The sequence below is a fragment of the Bos grunniens genome, chromosome 18 (genome assembly GCF_055505025.1).
Source record: "Bos grunniens cultivar Pamir isolate PY7600 chromosome 18, Bosgru_T2T1.0, whole genome shotgun sequence".
NCBI classification, from domain to species: domain Eukaryota; kingdom Metazoa; phylum Chordata; class Mammalia; order Artiodactyla; family Bovidae; genus Bos; species Bos grunniens.
In genome coordinates, this window is record NC_141182.1 from 48624261 (window position 1) to 48646755 (window position 22495).

General features: G+C 48.1%; 1 protein-coding gene and 1 pseudogene across 1 annotated transcript; both read left to right on the forward strand.

Moving 5' to 3' along the window:
* The first annotated feature begins 1297 nt into the window (after positions 1–1297).
* Positions 1298–2417, forward strand: LOC147353784 (spliceosome-associated protein CWC15 homolog pseudogene; annotated as a pseudogene).
* Positions 2418–16975: 14558 nt separating this feature from the next.
* On the forward strand, positions 16976–19320 carry LOC147353785 (galectin-7-like). The gene is made up of 4 exons (XM_086352373.1): positions 16976–17128; positions 17521–17609; positions 18297–18498; positions 19136–19320. Exons 1-4 carry the CDS (start codon positions 16979–16981, stop codon positions 19247–19249), a joined length of 555 nt encoding a protein of 184 aa, XP_086208499.1. The 5' UTR covers positions 16976–16978; the 3' UTR covers positions 19250–19320.
* Positions 19321–22495: the final 3175 nt, after the last annotated feature.

Here is a 22495-nt window from a genome sequence, read left to right on the forward strand (position 1 = left end):
GTGATCGATGAGCATTATATACACACAAAAGAGAAAGTCAGTTGTAAATACCTGTGTGTGTTGAAAGGTGACAAATATGTCACCCAAAATATGCCCTTTGGTACAAGGATTATTTTGAGCTTTCAGCACTTGAAAAACAGCAAATACAGGAAGGTCATTCTAATCTCCACTTTTCTCCTGAAAACAGGAGATAAAAACTGCCAAGTGAAAGATGCTCTACTTGTGCCCTAAGAAAGTAACAATTTTATCAGCAAGGTGAGAACCTAGGGAGGCCTTGTTAAAATAATTCTTGTCTGGGACTTCCCTGGCAATCCAGTGGTTAAGACTCTGCACTCCCACTTCAGGGGAACTAAGATCATACGTGGCCATTGCAGCCAAAAAAAAAAAAAGATTCCTATCTTCCTTTACCTCCCCACGTATTAGTTTAGTTACTTTTCCACAATGCCTTTCATTGTTCTTAACTTGTAGGTGTAGCTGCTTCTTTGTGTTTATTTCCTTATGTGGGCTCCAGGATCATGTAAAACTTTTAAATGTGTATTCATTTCTTCTGTGTTGATTTGGTTTGTCAGTTTAATTCTCAGGCCTTGCCAAAAGAAAAAAAAAAAGGAAGATAGAGGTAAAATTTTGCCTACCCTACCATATGTGGACATACACTTGACTTCTTGTATTCCCACCTGGTCTCCCCAGAGGGCCTGGGAGCAGAGACATCTGAATGGCAGTGAGCACACTTGCACTCAGGCTTCCCTGGTGGCTCCAATGGTAAAGAATCTGCCTGCAGTGCAGGAGATCTGAGTTTGATCCCTGGGTGGGGAAGATACCCTGGAGAAGGGAGTTCTACCCACCCCAGTATTCTTGCTGGAGCATCCCATGGACAGAGGAACCTGGCAGGCTACAGTCCATGGGGTCACAAAGAGTCAGACACGACTGAGCAACTAACACTTTCCCTTTTCACACACTGGCACCCAGATCTTGGTTCCTAAGGACCGTATCTTTCTCTACTGAAGGAACTGCTGTAGAAATGACCGCTTCCCAGGCTCAGACAGGGAGCATACAAGATGTGCTGGGAACAACTGCTTGTGTCAGAGAAGAAGGAAGCACTTACAAAAGGATGGGGCATCTGGGGCAGGTGTATGAACTCACTTGAATCACTTGAAGGACTCCCACAGACTGAATCTGGGACCATGAGACTCCTGAGTGATAACACCATGACTAGAATAGGAAGCCATGAGCCCGTACTGATGTTGTCTTATTCTGCTAGGGCCACTGTGACAGCCCTAGAATATCATCGCCCAGATGGCTTACAAACAACAGAAATTTATTTCTCGGGGAGCAGAGAGTCATGATGGTGTCTGTATGATCTCCGGAGGTAGAAGCGTCAGAGTTCGGCCAAACATAAAAGATGACAACAGCAGCTCGGCCAACTTTTGAACCTGCAAGAGGTGGAAGAGGAAAAGGTGAGGGTGATTTGAGCCAACTGTCAAAGCAGTATTCAAGCAGAGACCTACCCTCTCATACAAAGACAAAATATAAACAGACCACTCAGGATGCCCCTGAAGAGGTTCGAAACCGTGACTTCAGGAGAGAGTTGGAGAAGAGAGAGAGAGCTGCTGCAAGAGAAAAAAAACAAGAGATCAGCCAACCCGAGAACATACAACCTCCTCTTCAGTGTCAAAGAAGCCTCGATTGGACCAGATTCCTGCTGCCAACCTTGATGCAGACGATCCACTGACAGATGAGGAAGATGAAGATGAAGATTTTGAAGAGGAGAGTGATGATGATGATACTGCAGCTCTTCTTGCAGAGCTGGAAAAAATTAAAACAGAAAGAGCTGAAGAGCAGGCCAGGAAGGAACAAGAACAAAAGGCTAAAGAAGAAAGGATTCGTTCTTCTTAATCTCACTGGCCCATCCCAGCCTCAGGCCAACTTCAAAGTTAAAAGAAGGTGAGATGATGACGTTGTCTTCAAGAACTGTGCAAAAGGTGTACATGATCAGAAGAAAGACAAAAGATTTGTAAATGATACGGTTCCGATCTGAATTTCACAAAAAGTTCATGGAGAAATACATTAAATAGTACAGTTTTATGTGCTGGATTGAAGGCTATAAAATGTGAATGATCTGACTTCATTTTGATTTATTTTTCTCTCCCACCCCTATCTAAATTGTGTATAGGCTTCCCTAATTTTTAGTTCTAAAGTATATTTTCCTTTATTGATGAATTACTTGATAAGGACTTGGGAATTGGTTTAACCCAGTTTCCATCTCAATATTTCCAGTCATGTGTTTTCTCTTAAATATAGGAAAAGAAACCTTGTAATAAATACTTTTAATAATCTAAATAGCCAAATCTGTGTCCCCAACTTGTTTGTTGAAATGTATGCAGCTAGTAAAACATTGCATATTAAAAAAAAAGAAGAAATTTATTTCTCATGGTTCTGGTGGCTGAGAAGTCCAAGACCAAGGTGCCATTATCATCACTGAGAGCCTGATTGTGAGAGAGTCATTTCCTAGGCAGGTGGATAGGGAGTCTAGGGGTCCCCAAGGAGAGAGGGGTCTGGAATTCTCAAGGAGGAAGAAAGGACAAACCTTTTTCTTTCTCCACATTCCTTAGGATTATATAACAATAATGTATCCTGCCTAAGGACAGTCTGGATTAAACCTTCTGTTATCTTAAAAGGTAAATTATGGGAGTAGATCTGGTCTTTACAAGGATGTATCCTGCCTGAGGACAGTGTTATCTTAAAATGTAAATTATGGGAGTGGGTCTGATGAGGTCTTTACAACCTCAGACATCCTTTGGATTATATAACTTCATTGTTAACACTAGCAAGCGGGTACTCTTTCTGCCCGCTTCTGATGCCTATGTCAGAAGCTTTCTCTATCTCCTTTATACTTTAATAAAACTTTATTACACAAAAGCTCTGAGCGATCAGGCCTCGTCTCTGGCCCCAGATTGAATTCTTCTCCTCTGGGGGCCAAGAATCCCGGTGTCTTCGCGTGATTCAACAACAACTTTTCAATTGCTGGTTCTCACCGATCCCCCCATGACTAGAGGGTCAAGGCACTCTCTAGGTCCCTTTATTTATTTTTAAATTTTTATTTATTTATTTTTGGCTGTGCGGGGTCTTCGTTGCTACTGGTGGGTTTTCTCTAGTTGTGTTGAGCAGGGCTGCTCTCTAGTTGCAGCACGCGGGCCTCTCATTGCCGTGGCTGTTTCTTTTGTGGAGCACGGGCTCTGGGTGCACAGGCTTCAGTCATTGCAGCTCGAGAGCTTTGTCGCTTCCCGATGTGTGGGATCTTCCCAGACCAGGGATTGACCCTGGGTCCCCTGCATTGGCAGGTGGATTTTTTTTTAAAGATTTGTATTTATTTGGCTGTTCCGGATCTTAGTTTCGGCACACAGGATCTTTGATCTTCATCACGGCATGCAAAATCTTTAGCTGTGGCATGTGGACTCTAGTTCCCTGACCAGGGATCAAACCTGGGCCCTCTGCACTGGGAGCGTGGAGTCTTAACCACTGGACCATCAAGGCTGACCCTCTGGGTCCCTTTATAAGAGACTCCCACTCATAAGGCCTCTGTCTCATGACCTTGTATGCATTAGTCACTCAGTCGTATCTGACTCTTTGTGACCCCGTAGACTGTAGCCTGCCAGGCTCCCCGGTCCATGGGATTCTCCTGGCAAGAATACTGGGGTGGATTGCCATACCCTCTTCCAGGGGATCTTCAGGATCCAGGTATTGAACCTGGGTCTTTTCCTTGCAGGCAGATTTTTTACTGTCTGAGCTACCAGGGAAGCCCTTTATCTCCTCCTAAAGGCTCCACTTCCAAATACCATGGTACTGGGGATTAGGTTTCAACATGGGGATTTAGGGGGAGGAACATAAACATTCAGTCTATAGCAGATGTGCATAAGGAAAGGAGAGAAATGATAAAAAATGGAATGAAGAATGTTTGCACTAAGTTCTAACTGCTTCCCTACGAAATGTTTACTAATGACCAAAGACCAAAGGGTAACTCGATGGTGGAGAAACCTGGCAGGTACTGCTAATCACATGTTCAGAGTCCACATCACCAGCAACAGGATACCTGGAGGTTGTGAGCAGCTTCATAGGTACACACAGTGACGCTTCTGCCCCCAAAATCCAAGGACAAGGAAACATCAACCTGTAACCTTCTAACACGTCAAGGTCTTGAAAGAAAGAAAGACTGAGGAACTGTTCCAGACTGAAGGGGACAGAAACTAAGAATATGTGACAATCAAATCAATGCCAGTTTCTGAACTGAGTCCTCTGCTACCAGCTGCTCGGTGGCACCACAGGCAGAACTGGAATGGGGTCTGAAGGTCAGGTGGCAGTAGGGGCTCTAGGGTGAACCCCTGATGTTGGTGGGTGTGAGTGAGCGTCCTTGTGTACCCCTCACACACACTCATTAGCGTATTTGAGGATGGTGGGGCTGTCTATTGGCAACTGACTTACATAGTCCTGTATTTGCAAATACAAACTAATACAAACTTACAAACTATTCTGTAAGTTTCCAATTGTTTCCAAATGTTTCAGTGATATCAAAATATAGGGAATCTTCACAGACATAGAAAGCAAATTTATAGTTATCAAGGGGGAAAGGGGGAGAGAGGGATGAATTAGGAGTTTGGGGTTAACAGATACACCCTACTACATATAAGATAGGTAAACAAGGCTTCCCTAGTGGCCCAGTGGGAAGGAATCTGCCTGCCAATGCATGGAGCACAGGTTCCATCCCTGTTTTGGGAAGAGTCCACATGCCGAGGGGCAACTGAGCCCATTTGCCACAACTACTGAGCCTGAACTCTGGAGCCTGCGTGCTGCAACTGCTAAGCCTATGCGCCCTGGAGCCCGTGTTCTGCAACAGGAGAAGCCACTGCAGTGAGAAGTCTGAGCACCACAGCTACAGAGGAGCCCCCACTCGCCACAACCAGAGAAAAACCCTCCTGTAGCCATGAAGACTCAGCACAGCCAAATAAATGAATACAATTATTTTTTAAAACAGATGAACAACAAGGACCTACTGTATAGCACAGGGAACTATGTTCAATACCATGTAATAAGCTATAATGAAAAAGAATCTGAGAAAGAATTAATGAAAGTGAAGTGAAAGTGTTACTCGCTCTGCCATGTCTGATTCTTTAGGACCCCATGGATTGTAGCCCGCCAGGCTCCTCGGTCCCTGGAATTCTCCGGGCAAGAATACTGGAGTGGGTAGCTATTCCCTTCTCCAGGGGATCTTCCTGATCCAGGGATTGAACTCAGGTCTCCTATCTCAGCCACCAGGGAAGCCCTGCTGCTGCTGCTAAGTCACTTCAGTCATGTCCGACTCTGTGTGACCCCATAGACGTCAGCCCATGAGGCTCCCCCGTCCCTGGGATTCTCCAGGCAAGAACACTGGAGTGGGTTGCCATTTCCTTCTCCAATGCAGGAAAGTGAAAAGTGAGAGTGAAGTCACTCAGTCGTGTCCAACTCTTAGCGACCCAATGGACTGCAGCCCACCAGGCTCCTCGGTCCCTGGAATTCTCCAGGCAAGAATACTGGAGTGGGTAGCCATTCCCTTCTCCAGGGGATCTTCCTGACCCAGGGATCGAACTCAGGTCTCCGGCATTGCAGGTGAATTCATTACCATCTCAGCCACCAGGGAAGCCCTATATATTCATATATATATACACACCTGTATTTATCACTTAATCACTTTGCTGTAGACCTGAAACTAACACAACATTATAAATCAACTATCCTTCAATTTAAAAAAAAGAAGAAAAAATATAGTGAATCTTAAGTAGTCTGTAGTCCTTTTAAATGTCCCAGCACTGTTTTTAGAAATTGTAAAGTAAAATTCACAAGTATAAACCATAACTCAGTTATATACTTTAAGTTGGAATCACAAGGCTATTCAGTTAGGTATTTTAATATGCCAAAGTTCTTTAAAACTTTACACATACTTAATACATCAAAGTTAACATCTTACAAAACAATCATTTTAGCCCACTAGGATGGCAACAATAAAAAAGATAGATAATAACAAGTACAGGTAAGGACATGGAGAAAGGGATTTCCCTGATGGTCCAGTGGCTAAGACTCCGAGCTCCCAATGCAAGGGGCCTGGGTTCGATGCCGTTCGATGCCTGGTCAGGGAACTGGATCCTGCATGCTGCAACTAAGACTTTACACAGCCAAATAAATAAGTAAACATTTCCTAAAGAAGGATATAGAGAAACTGGAACCCTCTTAATTTGCTGGTGGGAATGTAAAATAGTGCAGCTATAGAAAACACTCCAGCAGTTCCCCAAAGATTAAACGTGAACTTACCCAGTGACCAACAACCCCGTTCCTTGGTTGTTGTTCCTTTCTTGGTAGATACACAAGAAAAATGGTAACATATATCCACACAAAAACTTTTATATTGGGAATTCCCTGGTAGCCCAGCGGTTCAGACTCTGCTGGACTTTCATTGCTGGAGCCTCAGTTCAATTCCAAGTCAGGGAACCAAGATCCCACAAGCTGCACAGCCTGGCAAATAATAATAAATAAAAATGCTCATGGAAGTATTATTTATAATAGTTGAAACAAAGTATTCATTATCAAAATGTGAAAACATTCCAATTATCCATCAACTAATGATGGATAAGGTATAAATAATAGTATAAATATGGTATAAATAAATATGGTATATCTACACAATGGAAAATTATCAGCAGTAGAAACAGACGAAGTACAAATCCATGCTGAAAGATGGATGATCCTTGAAAGCACTGCTAAGTGAAAGAAGTCAGACCTAAAAAGCCATATATTGCATGATTCCATAGGAAATATCCAGAAAAGACAAATTCATGGAGACAGTGGTTGCCAAAAGCTGGGAGGAGGGGAGAATGGAGAGTGACTGCTGCTATGTGTGGGGTCTTTTGAGGGGTGAGAGGATATTTGGAATTAGATAGTGGTGATGCTTGTACAACCTGTGAAGATAGCAAAACCCACCGAATTGTGCACTTTTTAAAACTTTTTATTTTATATTGGAGTGTAGTTGATTAACAATGTTGTGTTAGTTTCAAATATATAGCAAAGTGATTCAGTTATATGTATTCTTTTTCAAATTGTATATCTATTGTATATCAAATATGTATATCTATTCTTTTTCAAATTGTATATCTATTGTATATCAAATATGTATATCTATTCTTTTTCAAATTCTTTTCCCATTTAGGTTGTTACATAATATTGAACAGAGTTCCTGGTGCAATACTGTGCACTTTAAAAGATTGACTTTAATATTATATCAAAAATAAAGAATATTATCTTTACTAGATAGAAGGTGGGTACACATGCAGATCAGGCAAGATTGGCTATGGTTTGGCAGCTGTTGTGCTGGTTGGGAGGTGCAGAGAGATTTATTTTCCTATGTTTTGTTGACTTTTGTACGCTTGATAACCTCAACAGTAAGACAATTTACTGCTGCTGCTGCTAAGTCACTTCAGTCGTGTCCGACTCTGTGTGACCCCATAGACGGCAGCCCACCAGGCTCCTCTGTTCCTGGGAGTGGGTTGCCATTTCCTTCTCCAATGCATGAGAGTGAAAGTGAAAGTGAAGTCGCTCAGTCGTGTCCGACTCTTTGCGATCCCACGGACTGCAGCCTACCAGGCTCCTCCGTCCATGGGATTTTCCAGGCAAGAGTACTGGAGTGGGGTGCCATTGCCTTCTCCGAGACAATTTACAGGTATATACAATTAACTGAGAGAAAAAATGTTTCCAATGATAATAACAAGTATTAGTCACTCAGTCGTGTCTGACTCTTTGTGACCCCATGGACTGTAGCCCGCCAGGCTCCTCTGTCCATGGGAATTCTTCAGGCAAGAATACTGGAGGGGGTAGCCATTCCCTTCTCCAGATCTTCCTTCCTGACCCAGGGATCAAACCCGGATCTCCATACTGTAGGCAAATTCTCTACAATCTGAGCCACCAGGGACCTTCTGACAATAACAAAGTGCATTACAAAGGTCTGATCATGAAGTCAGGCAAGACAAGAGATGTGCAGACCATAATCTGCTGTCATTTGAGTATCTACAAGCATTGTGGCCCTGGTAGGCAAGAAAACTAGGAAAGGGGACTTCCCTTTCCCTGGTGTCCCAGTGGCTAAGACTCCATGCTCCCATTGCAGGGACCCAGGTCTGATCCCTGATTGGGTAACTAAGATCCCACATGCTACAGAGCAGCTAAGACCTGATGCAGCCAAATAAATTAAAAAAAAAATTTTTAAGGCAGGCTTCCCTGGTGGCTCAGTGGTAAAGAATCCACCTGCCAATGCAGGAGACATGGGTTCTATCCCTGGTCTGGGAAGACGGCATATGCTACGGAGCAACTAAGCCTGTGCACCGCAACTATTGAGCCTGTGCTCTAGGGCCTTGGAGCCAAAACTACTGAGGCCACATACCCTAGAGCCCACGCTCTGCAACAAGAGAAGCCACTGCGATGAGAAGACCACGCGCTGCAACTAGAGAAAGCCCTCGCAGCAACGAAGACCCAGCACAGCCAAAAATAAATAAATAAATAAAAATTTACATATATATATATAAACGTTTGAGAAATATGATGAATTGTAGTTTCCAAAGATGGCCACAAGACTATTTCATGTCCCACAGGCTTTTCTATGATATACAACTTTGGCAATTTTCCCACAGAGGGGGGATGGGTATCCTACAGCACCTCTGCTTGGGTCAGGGTGGGCTTCTGATCCATTTGTTACCAATGGAGTACAGCAGAAGTGGGACTGTGTCAGGAAAGGTTGCCATTCTGTGACCTGGGATGGTCCTTTTGGAACCCTGAGCTGCTATGTGAGCAGCCATATTATGAGGAAGTGCAAGCCATCCAGAAAGTGTTCATGTCCACCGGTCCATGCAGCTGAGATCCCAGTCAACCACCAGCATTGACTTACAGGTGGACTTTTGAGTGAATAAGTCTCCAGATGATCCAGCCCCAAGCTTTCACATCAACCCCAACCACTAAGTCTTCCCAGCTACGGCCCCCGACATTGAAAAGCTGAAACAAACTATACCCTGTTTGAATTCCTCACTCACAGGATCCTTGAGCAAAAGGAAATGGTTATTTTAAGCTTTGAGGTTGGAGTGATGTGCCAATCAGCAATAATGTATAATGTGAAACCCGCGAGCAGCAGCCACTCCAGTGCAAACAGCATATCCTGGTGTGTGTCACACAGCTCTAGGCACTTTATCGACTTTCACCGTTTAGTCTCTCACTCTAATATTATCTTATCTATGCAGTAGCGACTACTGTTACCCCCAATTCACCAACATAAAGAGAAAAGCAACTGTCTTCAGTTCACGTAGTCAGGAGATGCAGAGCCAAAAAAAAAAAAAAAATGATCTCAGACTTCTGGCCCTTAAATCATTATGTTTTAAAGGACTTTTAGAACATATTTTAATTAATTAATTTGGCTGTGCTGGGTCTTAATTGAGGTACACAGGATCTAGTTCCCTGACCAGGGATTGAACCAGGAACCCCTGCATTGGGAGCACAGGGTCTTAGCCACTGGACCACCATGGAAGTCCCTAAAGGATTTTTTCAAGGTGTAAGCCCTCAAGGACAAAGAAAAAGAGAGAAGACAGATTTAGGTACTGAATATATGGTAACTTAGTAGACCCCAGAAATTGAATCCTAGGCTGGAGTTGAAAAAGTGGAGAAGAAACTCATTCATTCAGAACTGCCGAACAGCCCAGCCCAAGAAGCCATGGCACCAGGTGCTTCTCCAGGACTAAAAATGTGAGGCTGAGAAGTGACAGCTGTGCACAAAGACAGCTACCTGGGGCCTTCAACCACCTTTCCACCGAGGAGGAAATAGAGGACTGGAGTAAGGGGAAGTTTTGGGCAAAATCTCCGAGAAAGTGAAACTGATGGAAAATGGGGTGCATCTGAAAGTACTGAGGGCTTCCCCTGTGGCTCAGAGGTAAAGAATTCACCTGTAGTGAAGGAGAGGCAGGAGACGGGTTCGATCCCCAGGTCAGGAAGATCCCCTGGAGGAGGAAATGGCAACCCACTCCAGCATTCTTGCCTGGAAAACTGCATGGACAGAGAAGCCTGATGGGCTACAGCCCATGGGGTCGCAGAGTCAGACACAACTGAGCACACACACACGCACAGAGAAAGCTAAACAAATACAAAACAAGATGATCGCTAATTCCAGGGAGAACACAAAGTTATACACCAAGGAGAACCTTCACAGATACATCACACGGCTGGCTGGAGAATTGTGCCAACAGAGTCACATGAATGTGAACACTGAACACTGCTCTAGCCATGATGACTTTAAAGTCTGTTAGTAAATGATAAGAGGGCACATGAACCCAGCAGTAGGGAGGAGGCGAGGAGATGAAAGAGAGCCACACCCTCTCCCTTTTTGTGTGTGCCCGTTCAGTCGCTTTAGTCGTGTCCGACTCTTATTGAGCCCATGGACTGTAGCCCACCAGGCTTCTCTGTTGGTGGGATTTCCCAGGCAAGAATACTGGAGTGGGTTGCCACGTCCTCCTCCAGGGGATCTTCTCAACCCAGGGATTAAACCAGTGTCACCTGTCGCACCTGAGTGGGAGTCAATATATAATGCCCCTACAGAAAATCCAGAAGTAGCAATAAATAGATTATTTATTTATAATCTATGATAAATAATGGATGGACCTAGGGAGTGATATACGAAGTGAAGTTAGAGAAAAACAAACATCATACATTAGCACATATACCAGGAATCTAGAAAAACAGTACAGATGAACCTATTTGCAAAGCAGAAATAGAGACACAGATGTAGAGAACAAACGTATGGACACCAAGTGGGCAAAGAGAGGGTGGAATGAATTGAGAGATTGGGACTGACATGTATACACTATTGATAACTAATGAAAACCTACTGGATAGCACAGAGAACTCTACTCAGTGCTCTGTGGTGACCTAAATGGGAAGGAAATCCAAAAAAGAGGGGATTGCAAGGAGATCCAACCAGTCCATTCTGAAGGAGATCAGCCCTGGGATTTCTTTGGAAGGAATGATGCTAAAGCTGAAACTCCAGTACTTTGGCCACCTCATGCGAAGAGTTGACTCATTGGAAAAGACTCTGATGCTGGGAGGGATTGGGGGCAGGAGGAGAAGGGGACGACAGAGGATGAGATGGCTGGAGGGCATCACTGACTCGATGGACGTGAGTCTGAGTGAACTCCGGGAGTTGGTGATGGACAGGGAGGCCTGGCGTGCTGCGATTCATGGGGTCCCAAAGAGTTGAACATGACTGAGCGACTGAACTGAACTGAACTGATGTAAATATATAGCTGATTCACTATGCTCTATAGCAGACACTAAGACAACATTTTAAAGCAACTAAATTCCAATAAATAAGTAAATAAAGTAGCAATTGGCACACATCATATTAATATCCATTCAAATCATGTAAATGTTAAAAAAAAATTAAAAATCATTGAAAAGAAATGAAGAGGCAGGTTTCACCAGGTTAGCTGAAGGGACACTAGCTTTTGGAGCCCTGGGCTGCCATGGAGGTAGTCTGGTTTCTCTGAGGATGCTCAGGCTTCCTAGGGAGGGTAAGTGCAGGTGGTCCAGATGATCCCAGCCTCTAGCACTAGAGGTTGCCCAGACATCATGGACTAAGACAAGCCATTCCCATGTGCCCCATCCAAACTCTTGACCTATAGCAGCCATGAGCCCCACCCCCAATGGTCATCTGAAGCTGCAAGGCTTTGGGGCAATCAGCTTCACAACCAAAGTAACTGGAACCCTGGGAACTGCAACAGCCACATTGCCATCCTGGATTGAGTCAAGAGTCTTTGACTAAGAAAGAAAGTGATAGGAATTCCCTGGCGGTCCTGTGATTAAGGACTCGGAGCTTTGACTGTGGAGACTGTGCAGTGCGGCCAAAAATAGAAAGAAAGAAATAAGGAAGAGAGGGAGGAAGTAAGGAAGAAAGAAAGAACGAAAGATAATAAATAGTGGATGGTCAACAGGTGCTTCCTGCTACAGTCGACCCCTTTGGCTACAATGAGATTCACATGTACTGTTCTTCTCCTACCCAGACCATTCACCTCCCTGCCCAGGGCAGACAAGTTTAAGCTCCGTGTCCAACACAGAGTCCAGGATTTTGGTGGAAGACATATTCCTCTTTGTCAAGCCCAGCTGAGTCTGGGCCCAGACACCCAATACACTAAGGTGGGAGAGGCTTCTTATTCAGAAACAGGGGAGCGTGGAAACTTGCAGCAGACACTGGCCCATGGCATAGATCAAGCCCACTGGACATGAAGACCAAAGACTGGCTCTGGTTCCGCCTCCAGGGAGGTTCTTCTTGTCGCCATTGCTCTCCAAGTCCTCATCTGGGGATATTCAGTGTGAATATGCTTGTGTGTGTGTGTCCATGTGTTCGGTCGTGTCCGAATCTTCGTAGCCTCATGGACTATAGCCCACCAGGTTCCTCTGCCCATGGGATTTTCCAGGCAAGAATACAGGAGTGGTTTACTACTTTCTACTCCAGGAGATCTTCCCTACCTGGGGATGGAACCCACGTCTCTTGCATCTCCTGCATTGGTGGGGGGATTCTCTACCACCAGTGCCGCTGAACTGTACATTTATTTTTTTAGTTTTTATTCTTCCACCCCTGCATGCCTGGCATGTGAGAGCTTAGTTCCCCTGACCAGGGATAGAACCTGCATCCCAGGCATTGGGAGTGTGGAGTCTTATTTGCTAGACCACCAGGGAAAGTCCAAACTGTACATTTAAAAAACCGTTAATGACTCAGGGAGCTCAAACCGAGGCTTGGTAACAACCTGGAGGAGTGAGATGGGGAGGGAGGTGGGAGGAATGTTCAAGTGGGAGGGGACATGGGTAAACTATGACTGATTCATGCTGATGCTTGGTAGAAGCCAACACAATACTATAAAGCAATTATCCTTCAGTTAAAAATAAATAAACTTTTAAAAAATGGTTGAAAGGGACTTCCCTGGTTAAGACTTTACCTTCCAATGCAGGGGGTGCTGGTTCAATCCCTAGCTGGGGAACTAAGATCCTGCAAGCCTAGCAGCCAAAAAAAAAAAAAAAAAAGGTAAATTCCATGGTTTTCTATTTTAACAGAATTTTTTAAAAAAATTGAAAGAACCCCCTTCAAAAAAACCCCCCAACTCATGAAATCATTAGTTCAAAAGGACACCTCAAATTCCAGTTCAGCATCATGGTGCATTTCTTTGGTCCGAATCTGTACCTGCCTCCATCCATGATACCCACAGGGCATTTCCTCCCCCGACTCTCATCTGGCCGCCCCCTTGCCCTGCATGGACACCTCCTCCAGGTGGGGTTGGGGTCCTCCCTTTACTCCTATCCCGAGGGTCAGCCTCTACTGAGCACCCTTCTCAGGGTTCCTTTTGATATCCCAGCTGATCCAGCCCTAGGGGAGCAGCGCCCCTCAGTCCCCACCCCCTCCAACTATGACTGAAAATTCTCCTTCTTAGCAAGTGATTGGATTGGTACAACTTACTATCTTTATAAATAAAACTAAAAGCTATCCAATGGACTTAATTGCTTAAGGAAGAGTCAGGTTTGGGAGCATTCCCTGCATTCCCTGGGGGTCCGGTGGTTAAGACTTGGTGCTTTCATTGCCAAGGGTCCGAGGTCAGTTTCTGGTGGTGGAATAAGATCCTGCAAGCCAAGCATGGCAGGGCTTTAATCAGATTTTGAAAACATGCCACTTTCCTCGTTGGTAAACTAATTTACAATACCAAAGCAGCCCCTGAATTATCTTCACTGAATATGAAAACTGACCTGAAGTCATCAAGAAGCTGACATGGACAGAGCCTGGGCTTGTCAATTGCCACAACCACCATGGGTGTAATGAATATTTATTTTTTGCCCCAGTTATTCCTGAAGGAGAGGAAAGTCAGCATGCTCGGCCCGCTGGGCATTCTTCTTTTATTTTCATGGCAAATGAACACGTTGGCTCCTAACTGCTGAGGAATGACACTGTGTCCTGGGGCAGGTGGAGGGGGTCAAGCTGCCTTGATTAAACCTTAACTGGGGTGGTGGTTGCCCAGGTCTGTATACTGTCAAGGCTCAGGGAAGTATTCTGTTAAAATCTGGATAATTTATGAATGTGACATACAGCTTGGGGAAACAAAAAGAGTCTTGGGAAATAAGCACGTTCACCACTTATTTGAAGTGAAGTGAAGTTGCTCAGCTGTGTCCGACTCTTTGGACCCCTGGTAGAACTGTAGCCTACCAGGCTCCTCTGTCCATGGGATTTTCCAGGCAAGAGCACTGGAGTGGATTGCCATTTCCTTCTCCAGGGGATCTTCCCAAGCCAGGGATCGAACCCGGGCCTCCCATATTGCAGGCAGTCACTTTACCATCTGAGCCACCAGGGAAGCCCAGCTTATTTAGAAGTGAAAAAAAAAAAAAGTGCTACCAAGTGTATTATTCCAGAACTGATAGAATGCATCCAGGGTGCCCATATCTGAGTTATGAGAAGTGAACCAGCAATCAAACTGATGACAGATTGAAGGCAAATATCTGACCAAACATCAAAAACAAGTCTGGACGTACAGGTTGGCAGCATGTGAAGAAACAGCCAGAGACAATGAAGAAATCAAGACAAAGATGAGCTACCAGGATACACAGCAATGTATGGAAGGAGGCCTACAAAGGGGACCCGATTATGGATCTGAGTAACAGAACCCATCATTCTGGGAAACTCTCCACCCGAATAGATGCTGGTGTTACCACCTCCAACCCTACTACTCTCTCTAATTAAAATCATGATGTGGGGTGTCCTTGGCACACAGACCAGGCGCTGGCCCTACCCTTTCCATGAGGCCTTGGAGAAAGGCTGGCTCTCTCTAAGCCCACTTTGTTCTCTGCCAAATGGGGGTGCCTGCAGCCCCCACCTAAATGCAGCTGCCCACCCTCCCTATCTGAGAAGCTTGCCACGCCCCTACCCTCAGCTGTACCAACTGTGCGGTGATGGGGCTGGAGGGAGGCTGGCAGGCCTGAGAGGCTGAGGGCGGTGGACCAATTTCTGAGTTGTCTTGTCTCCACCCAAAGTCTCCATTCCTGGCTCTGCCCCAGGCCTCTTCTCCCTCTGCTGGGTGGGGTACCAACTGGGAGGGTAGGTGGGGTGGGGAGAGGGACACGGAGTTGTGGGCTGCTAAGCTGCTAGGAGGGGTTTCTGCTCAGCCCCACACCTCCCCTGTTCCCTGCCTTCCAGAACCTGATCTCGGGTGGCAACGGCTTGGAGCAGGGCTTGGGTTCCCAGCCAGAGACTGAGGCTGAGTTTTGGCGGTGAGAGCACCAGATCCTAGCAATGAGACCAGTAATCAGTGACAAGGGCCCTGGTCCTTTGACTTTGCAGAAAAGAATTTCCACAAGGATGGAAGTAGTGAAGCAAGTAAAGTGTTTATTAAGAGGAGGAGTACTGCATGTGTGGAAGGACAAATGGGCAGACTCAGAGGGAAAGTCCCTGAGTGGCGCCCACATTGTATTTTAAGTGACTTATATGGGGCATTTCTGCCAGTTTTCCTTTGGCCAATCATTTTGATTTGCCTGGTTCACAATCCGCATTTGGTAATCTCAGGATCCTTCGATGTGCACGCACACGTCTCTTGGTCAAGATGGATCCTACCACAAAGGCTTCTGGGTACAGCATCCCTTGACATTGCTCCCGCATTGGCCTGCAAGGACCCTTTTCTGTGCACACATGGTCGGGGAGGTCTCCTGACTTCAGGAACGAGAAATATCTGGTCTGAGCAGAGCCCAGCTTCCTCCCTTTGTTGTCCTGCTATTCACGTCTAGAAGTTTCGGTCAATGACTCTCCAATTGCTTTACCCTAGGGGGACCCATCTGTCTCTAGCCTCAAACCCTTTCCAGGATTCTCTTTCTCACCCTACCCTTCATACCTGTGTTCCCCTCCTGGCGTCTTGGGCTGTGGGAACTGAAAATGGACCTGGGGTTCCCACTTTTTTATCTCCTTTAATCTGAGTCTGGGTGGTCCTCTTCCCCCTCCCCCATCCCTGGTCCTGAACACCAGGTGGGAGAGAAGAAGCAATTCTGGAAGGAGAGAGGCTCAAAGAAGAGAAACAGACAGGAACACATGAGAGAGAGAGAGAGAGAGTCAGAGACAGGGGGAGACAGAGACACAAGACAGCCAGAGACAAGGGAGTCTAGGGCATCCTGGAGACAGAAAAAACCAGAGAGGAACTTCCAGAGATGAAGAAAGCCAGACACACAGTCTACATGGTTCTATTTAGTTGTGTTTCTTGGGCAAACTGCTTCTCCTTTCTGAGCCTCAGTTTCCTTATCTGTCAGATAAGGGTATCAGGGGCCCTATGCTCAGTGGCCTGTCAGAGATCAGTGGTCTCTCCCACATGCTAGGCAAGCCCGAGGCTTTGTCAGTGGCACTTCTCATTATCTTTCCTTCTTTCTTTCATCCACATTTACTGAGCACTTACTGTGTGCCAGGCACTGCACTAGGCACCAAGGATACAGCTTTGACCACTGGGCAGAATATCCTGTCCTCTTAGCTGCCTTTCCTATCATTATCCTGTTGCCATGGTTATTATTATATTACAGAAGCATCAACTGGAATTTCAGGGGAGACCCATCCTTAGCCCTAGGCAGCAGGTCCTAACCTGGGAGAGAGGGCGCAGAGTTTGAGCTCACAGCTTCGCCTCTCAGGACTCAGATTTTCCATGATGGAATGGATGTGAGAGTCTTCTCTCTCCACCAGGCAGCAGGAAGGTAGGGCTGGAGGGATGGTGTCTCAACAAGCCTTCCACGCTGTGTGCTGTGCTGGTATGGTTATTATTGTTAACTGTCTCTATCACTATTAGCTCAAAGGGGAGGAACCGTACACCTGGGAATCCTCAGGATGGCAGGGGCATCAGAGGCCCTAGAAAGAGGGTGCTGGGCCAGCATGGCCCCAGGGTCTGTGCCAGGTGTGGGTGGTGGGTGTGGAAAGGCTGAGTCACCAGGACCAGGCACACCCTGCTTTGATTTAAGGTCCCAGCAGCCACGCCCCCAGTGCCACTGCCGTCCCGCTGTTCCAGCCATGGCCGGGAGCTTTGTGAGTGCTCGCAGTGTGGGGGCTTGAGGGGTTTGGACCCAAGGCTGCATTGGCAGAGGGGAGGGGCTGGGGCTTGGCTGAGGGCTCCTGTTTCAGGGAGAAAGCGGGTGTTCCGTTGTGCCAGAATGTTCTGGGCTGCCGTTTCTGGGTTTACCCAATCCATCCCCACGCTCTCACCCCTCCCCACGTTGGTTCCCCTTACTATCTTTCTGTCCCTCTGAGTATCTTCCTGCTGAGTCTCTGTGTTCCTCTGCACCCCCGGTTCTCTTTCCCCTGTCTCTGTGCCCTTTCTTCTCTCTGATTCTGCTGCTCTGCGTCCTGGTCATGTTCTCCACACAGCTGACCCACTTGTCTCTCTCCTCTGCCTCCCTGATCCACTCTGGCTGCTGCAGAACGTCCCCCACAAGACCTCGCTGCCCGAGGGCATCCGAGTGGGCACTGTGTTGAGAATTCGTGGTTTAGTCCCCGACAAGGCTGGCAGGTGAGACCCCCGAGCCTCAGCGGTAATGGGTGGGAGGTTTCCAGGCTCAGTGAACCCCACTTTTACAGCCCAAAGAACAAAGCCCCAGGCCAACTTTGCCCACCAGGATCTTGGAATCCCCAGGCTATTTCTGCCCTTCTGGAATCTGATGTCTTCACTTATCTGTCCCATGACTGTGCAGGTGGGGTCCCTACATCATTGTAAGAATCTGGGCATTCCAGGGCAATGATATGACTTCCAGTCTGAGACCACAGCCACTTTGGAATCAGGGCATATGCTGAGGGCACCTCTGTGAATCAGAGGTGCCCTCGGTATATGGAAGGCCTAAGCAATCAATCCTACGACTACCTGGGTCGAGTCTTCAGAATTTCTGAGAATCTACGGTGCCCGGGAATACTGGGGTCCCTCGCCTTGTTCTCAGCCCTCTGGGAACTGGGAGCACTCTCGTCTTCAGGACCATGACTCCTTGGTCCTCTCAAACTCTGGAAATGAGGGGGACCCAGGCCCTGGTCTAGGTGGATGTGTGTCCAGGTCCCCAGTTGGTTTTCGGGTGCCCTGCAATCTGGGCTCCATGGCCTCCAGTTCACCACCCCTTTCCCCCTGATTGTGGCTCTCAGGTCCCTCTAAATATGCTCTGGCAAAGGGTTAATTCTCTATCGGATGCCCCTCTCTTCCACCACCTGCCAGGTTCTACATGAACCTGCTGTGCGGTGAGGAACCAGGCAGTGATGCCGCCCTGCATTTCAACCCCCGCCTGGACGAGTCCACGGTGGTCTTCAACACCCTGGAGCGCGGCACCTGGGGCGCAGAGGAGCGGGGCTCAGGCATTCCCTTCCAGAGAGGGCAGCCCTTCGACGTGCTCCTCATTGCCACCGAAGAAGGCTTCAAGGTGTGTCTCTTCCACAGGGCGGGCTCCGACACCCACGTCTCTTCCCTTGGCAAGGCCATGAAGGCCCTTGGCAGAGGTTGGGAGCAAAGGTGTGGCCAAGGCTGGGCAGGGCCTCCCCTATCCCGCACCTCCCCTGGCGCAAGCGCACTACTGTCAGAGGGCAGGCGTGTAGCAGTGCCAAGGACCAGAGAGGGAGAGCCAAGTGCCCAAAAGGTGGGTTTCCAGCCGGGAGGTGTAGACATCCTCTATCCTATTCTCTGTCCACTGGCAACCGAGGTAGCGGCTCTGGGGCAGGAGAATGGATGGACTGGGAGACAGGGAAAGTGCAGGGTGTGGTCGCTGCAGATCCTCTACCACCCAGGCAGTCTTCACTTCCAATCTGCACGTCGAGGGAGGCAATGAACCCCGGCAATGTGGACACTACATCCACAGCTAAACCTTAAAAGCACTCAGGTGTCAACAATAAATTCATTTAATCCTCAGGACAAGGGGTTTCAGTGAACAGTAGCCATTTGCCCAAAGGGGCCCTGGGGCCTGACAGGGTTCCCTGAGTGTCCAGGTCGCCGCGTGGGTACGAGGCTGGAATGACCCCGCAGTTGCCTGGGGAACGTTAAGCCGCGTCCCCTTGCCCCTGCAGGCGGTGATAGCAGACTCTGAATACCACCACTTCCGGTACCGGATCCCGCCAGGGCGCGTGCGCATGTTGGAGGTGGGCGGGGACCTGCAGCTGGAGTTGGTGAAGATCTTCTGAGCCTTCCCAGGAGGGCTGGCGGAGACCGGGGACAGGGGTCTTAGATGGCAAATAAAGTCTTTAGTCCCTCATCTGTGCGCCTGTCTTGTGTCAGTGTCTCCTTCATATAGACGAGAGTAGCACGTTCAGAGAGGTGAAGACACTGATTAAAGGTCACACAGCAATGCTCTAGCGGGCGCGGATCTGAGCCTAGATCTCCCAGAACTAGGCAGGTGCTGTGCCTAGAGGCCTAGGGACGGTCGCGATCTGGGGGGGCTGGGGCTTTGACTCGCCTTCCTGCTGCACTTTGCGGAGCAGCCAGGTGGTAGTGCGATGAGGGTGAGCCGATAAGAGTTTGGAGGGACCCTCCCTTATGGGCTTCCCTGATAATTCAGTAAAGAATCTACCTCCAATGCAGGAAACCCCGGTTCAATTTCTGGGTCGGGAAGATCCACTGGAGAAGGGATAGGCTACCCACTGCAGTATTCTTGGGCTTCCCCTGAGGCTCAGCTGGTAAAGAATCCGCCCGCAATGTGGGAGACCTGGGTTCAATCTCTGGGTTGGGAAGATCGCCTGGAGGAGGGAAATGCTACCCACTCCAGTATTCTGGCTTGGAGAATTCCATGGACTGTATAGTCCATGGGGTCGCAAAGAGTCGACACAACTGTGCGACTTTCCCTTTCTAAGCCCTCCCTTGGCTTCCTTGGTGCCTCCAGCCGCCTGCCAATGCAGGAATTGCGGTTTCAATCTAGGGTCGGAAGATCCCCGGAGGAGGACACGGCAACCCACTCCAGTATTCTTGCCAGGGAAATCGCATGGACAGAAAAGCCTGACAGGCTATAGTCCGTGGGGTCGCAAAGAGTCGGACACGACCGAGCGATTGAGCACATATACACACACATACACAAGCCATCCCTTGGCGCCCTCGTGTAACAGACCCCGCAATCGGTTCGTCTGCAATCAGGTCCCTTGGGGACCTCAGGTGAGTGAATTTCAGGCTCCCCGCGCGCACCCCCAGCTTCTTGTCTCTCCCCAGCTTCCCCCACCTCCAGGCGGCTGCAGGTGGCTCGTGCGGGGAGGGGTTCGGAAGCAAATCGGACTTCACCTGCCTCCTAGACTTCTGGCATGCGGGTCTGGACAGGCTCCCGCCCTTTGTGCCCCGGGTCAGAAGCGCACTGGAGCGCCAGCCTCACCGCGGAGGAGACGCTGGACGCGAAGGGCGGGTCTGCCATGTCGAGTGGGTCCACACACTTCGTCCTTCCGGGCTCACCCGAAGGCCGCGAGCGTCCCACCCCCAACCCAGTCTTACCAGAGATTCTATGGGAAAGGGGGAGCTGGGTCCCTGCAGACGCCCAGTCTCCCTCCACTGCTCCCACCCCGCGACCTCCAGGTTGGGATTATCTGGATTCAGGGGTTCTCTGGGCCGCCACTGAAGGGCTCTGGTGGGGGCCGGGGGTAGTCAGGGCCACACGATCACCCCCAACCCTCTCAGCGAGGCGCTCGCAGCTGCCGGGGTTGTCACCTGCGGATGGAGCCGGGAGGGTGCAGTGTGCCAGCCGCGCACGGAGGGCTGGGCCGGGTTCTGGGAAAGTCCGGGGCCGCGCCTCTTGGCGGGATGCACCCAGCTTCCGTATCCATGGAATATGTAAGAGACGTGGGTTCTGATCCTTGGGTTGGGAAAATCCCCTGGCCTAGTCCAGTACTCTTGCCTGGAAAATCCCATGGATGGAGGAGCCTGGTACGCTGCAGTCCACGGGGTCGCCAAGAGTCGGACACGACTGAGCGACTTCACTTTCACTCTTCACTTTCATGTATTGGAGAAGGAAATGGCAACCCACTCCAGTGTTCTTGCCTGGAGAATCCCAGGGACGGGGGAGCCTGGTGGGCTGCCGTCTATGGGGTCGCACAGAGTCGGACACGACTGAAGTGACTTAGCAGCAGCAGCAGGAAATGGTAACCCACTCCAGTGTTCTTGCCTGGAAAATTCCATGTCCGCTACAGAAGTTTAAAACTTGCTGAGCCTCGGCTTAAGAACAGAGGCTCAGCAAGCTGGAACTGGTTCCCGACTGAACCTGGGGTGGTGGGAAGACCAGCCGTGCTGCGCGGGGCTTCAGCCTTTTCTGGACCCATTTTTCTGCCCCTTGAGACCCTTCGGCTGAAGTCACCCCACCCCAGGTTCAGCTCTTGAGAGTGTGTCTCTGGATGAATCGTGGAATGAAGGCTCCCCTCTCCCAGTGGAAGACCCGGGAAAGTCTGAATTCCCCTGGTCCCCTGGGCTCATTTTTGTTGTTGTTGTTGTTGTTTTTTGTTTTTGCCTGTTCAAGGATATATTCCTGCTGTGCTTAGTTGCTCTGTCGTGTCAGACTCTGTGACCCCACGGACTGTAGCCTGCCAGACTTCTCTGTCCATGGGGATTCTCCAGGCAAGAATACAGGAGTGGGTTGCCATGCCCTCCTCTAGGGGATCTTCCCAACCCCGGGATCGAATTCAGGTCTCCCACATTGCAGGCATTCTTTACCGTCTGAGCTACCAGAGACATGTACACACACGCACGCGCGCACACACACACACAGCAGATCTGGTGGCTCAGATGGTAAAGAATCTGCCTGCAACACAAGATACCCGGACTTGATCCCTGGGTCAGGAAGATCCCCTGGAGGAGGAAATGGCAACCCACTCCAGGATTCTTGCCTGGAGAATCCCATGGACAGAGGAGCCTGGCGGGCTCCAGTCCATGGGGTCGCAAAGAGTTGGACACCACTGAGCAACTAAGCTCACATGTACCCACATACACTTATGGTACAAATTCCCAGGTTTGCAGTGAAAAGTAGTCATTGGCACCATGGTAAATGCGGTTGGGGTCTTCAGAACAGATGATAGTTATTCATCCATGTAGATTTCCTGATTTTCACTGTGGCCTTACAGTGGACATGCAAGAGAATGTTCTTGTTTGTGTGGAAATACACAGTGAAGTATTTGAAGGCGATCAGGCAGCATATTGGCAACTAGCACTCAAATGCGTATAGGAAAAAAAATGTTTGTATGGTGCTTACAACTTTCTGTGTTTGTCATTTCAAAACAGAAAAATATAAATATATAAAACATGCAGATGAAAGTCCTCCTTTATAAGAATAAACTTCTGTTACCAGTGTCTTCATTTCTTGTGTTTCTTTCTAAAACTCTGTACTTCTTTTTTAAAAAATATGTTTTATTATTTACCTTTTTAATGTATATAAATATTTTATTATTTATCTACTTTTGGGCTGT

Excerpts from the sequence above, each read along its gene's own strand:
- LOC147353785 (XM_086352373.1), top strand. The coding sequence starts at position 16,979 with ATGGCCCCAGGGTCTGTGCCAGGTGTGGGTGGTGGGTGTGGAAAGGCT. Across the intron at positions 17,610-18,296 it reads GTCCCCGACAAGGCTGGCAG|GTTCTACATGAACCTGCTGT; the intron begins GTGAGACCCCCG and ends ACCACCTGCCAG. Across the intron at positions 18,499-19,135 it reads CCACCGAAGAAGGCTTCAAG|GCGGTGATAGCAGACTCTGA; the intron begins GTGTGTCTCTTC and ends TTGCCCCTGCAG.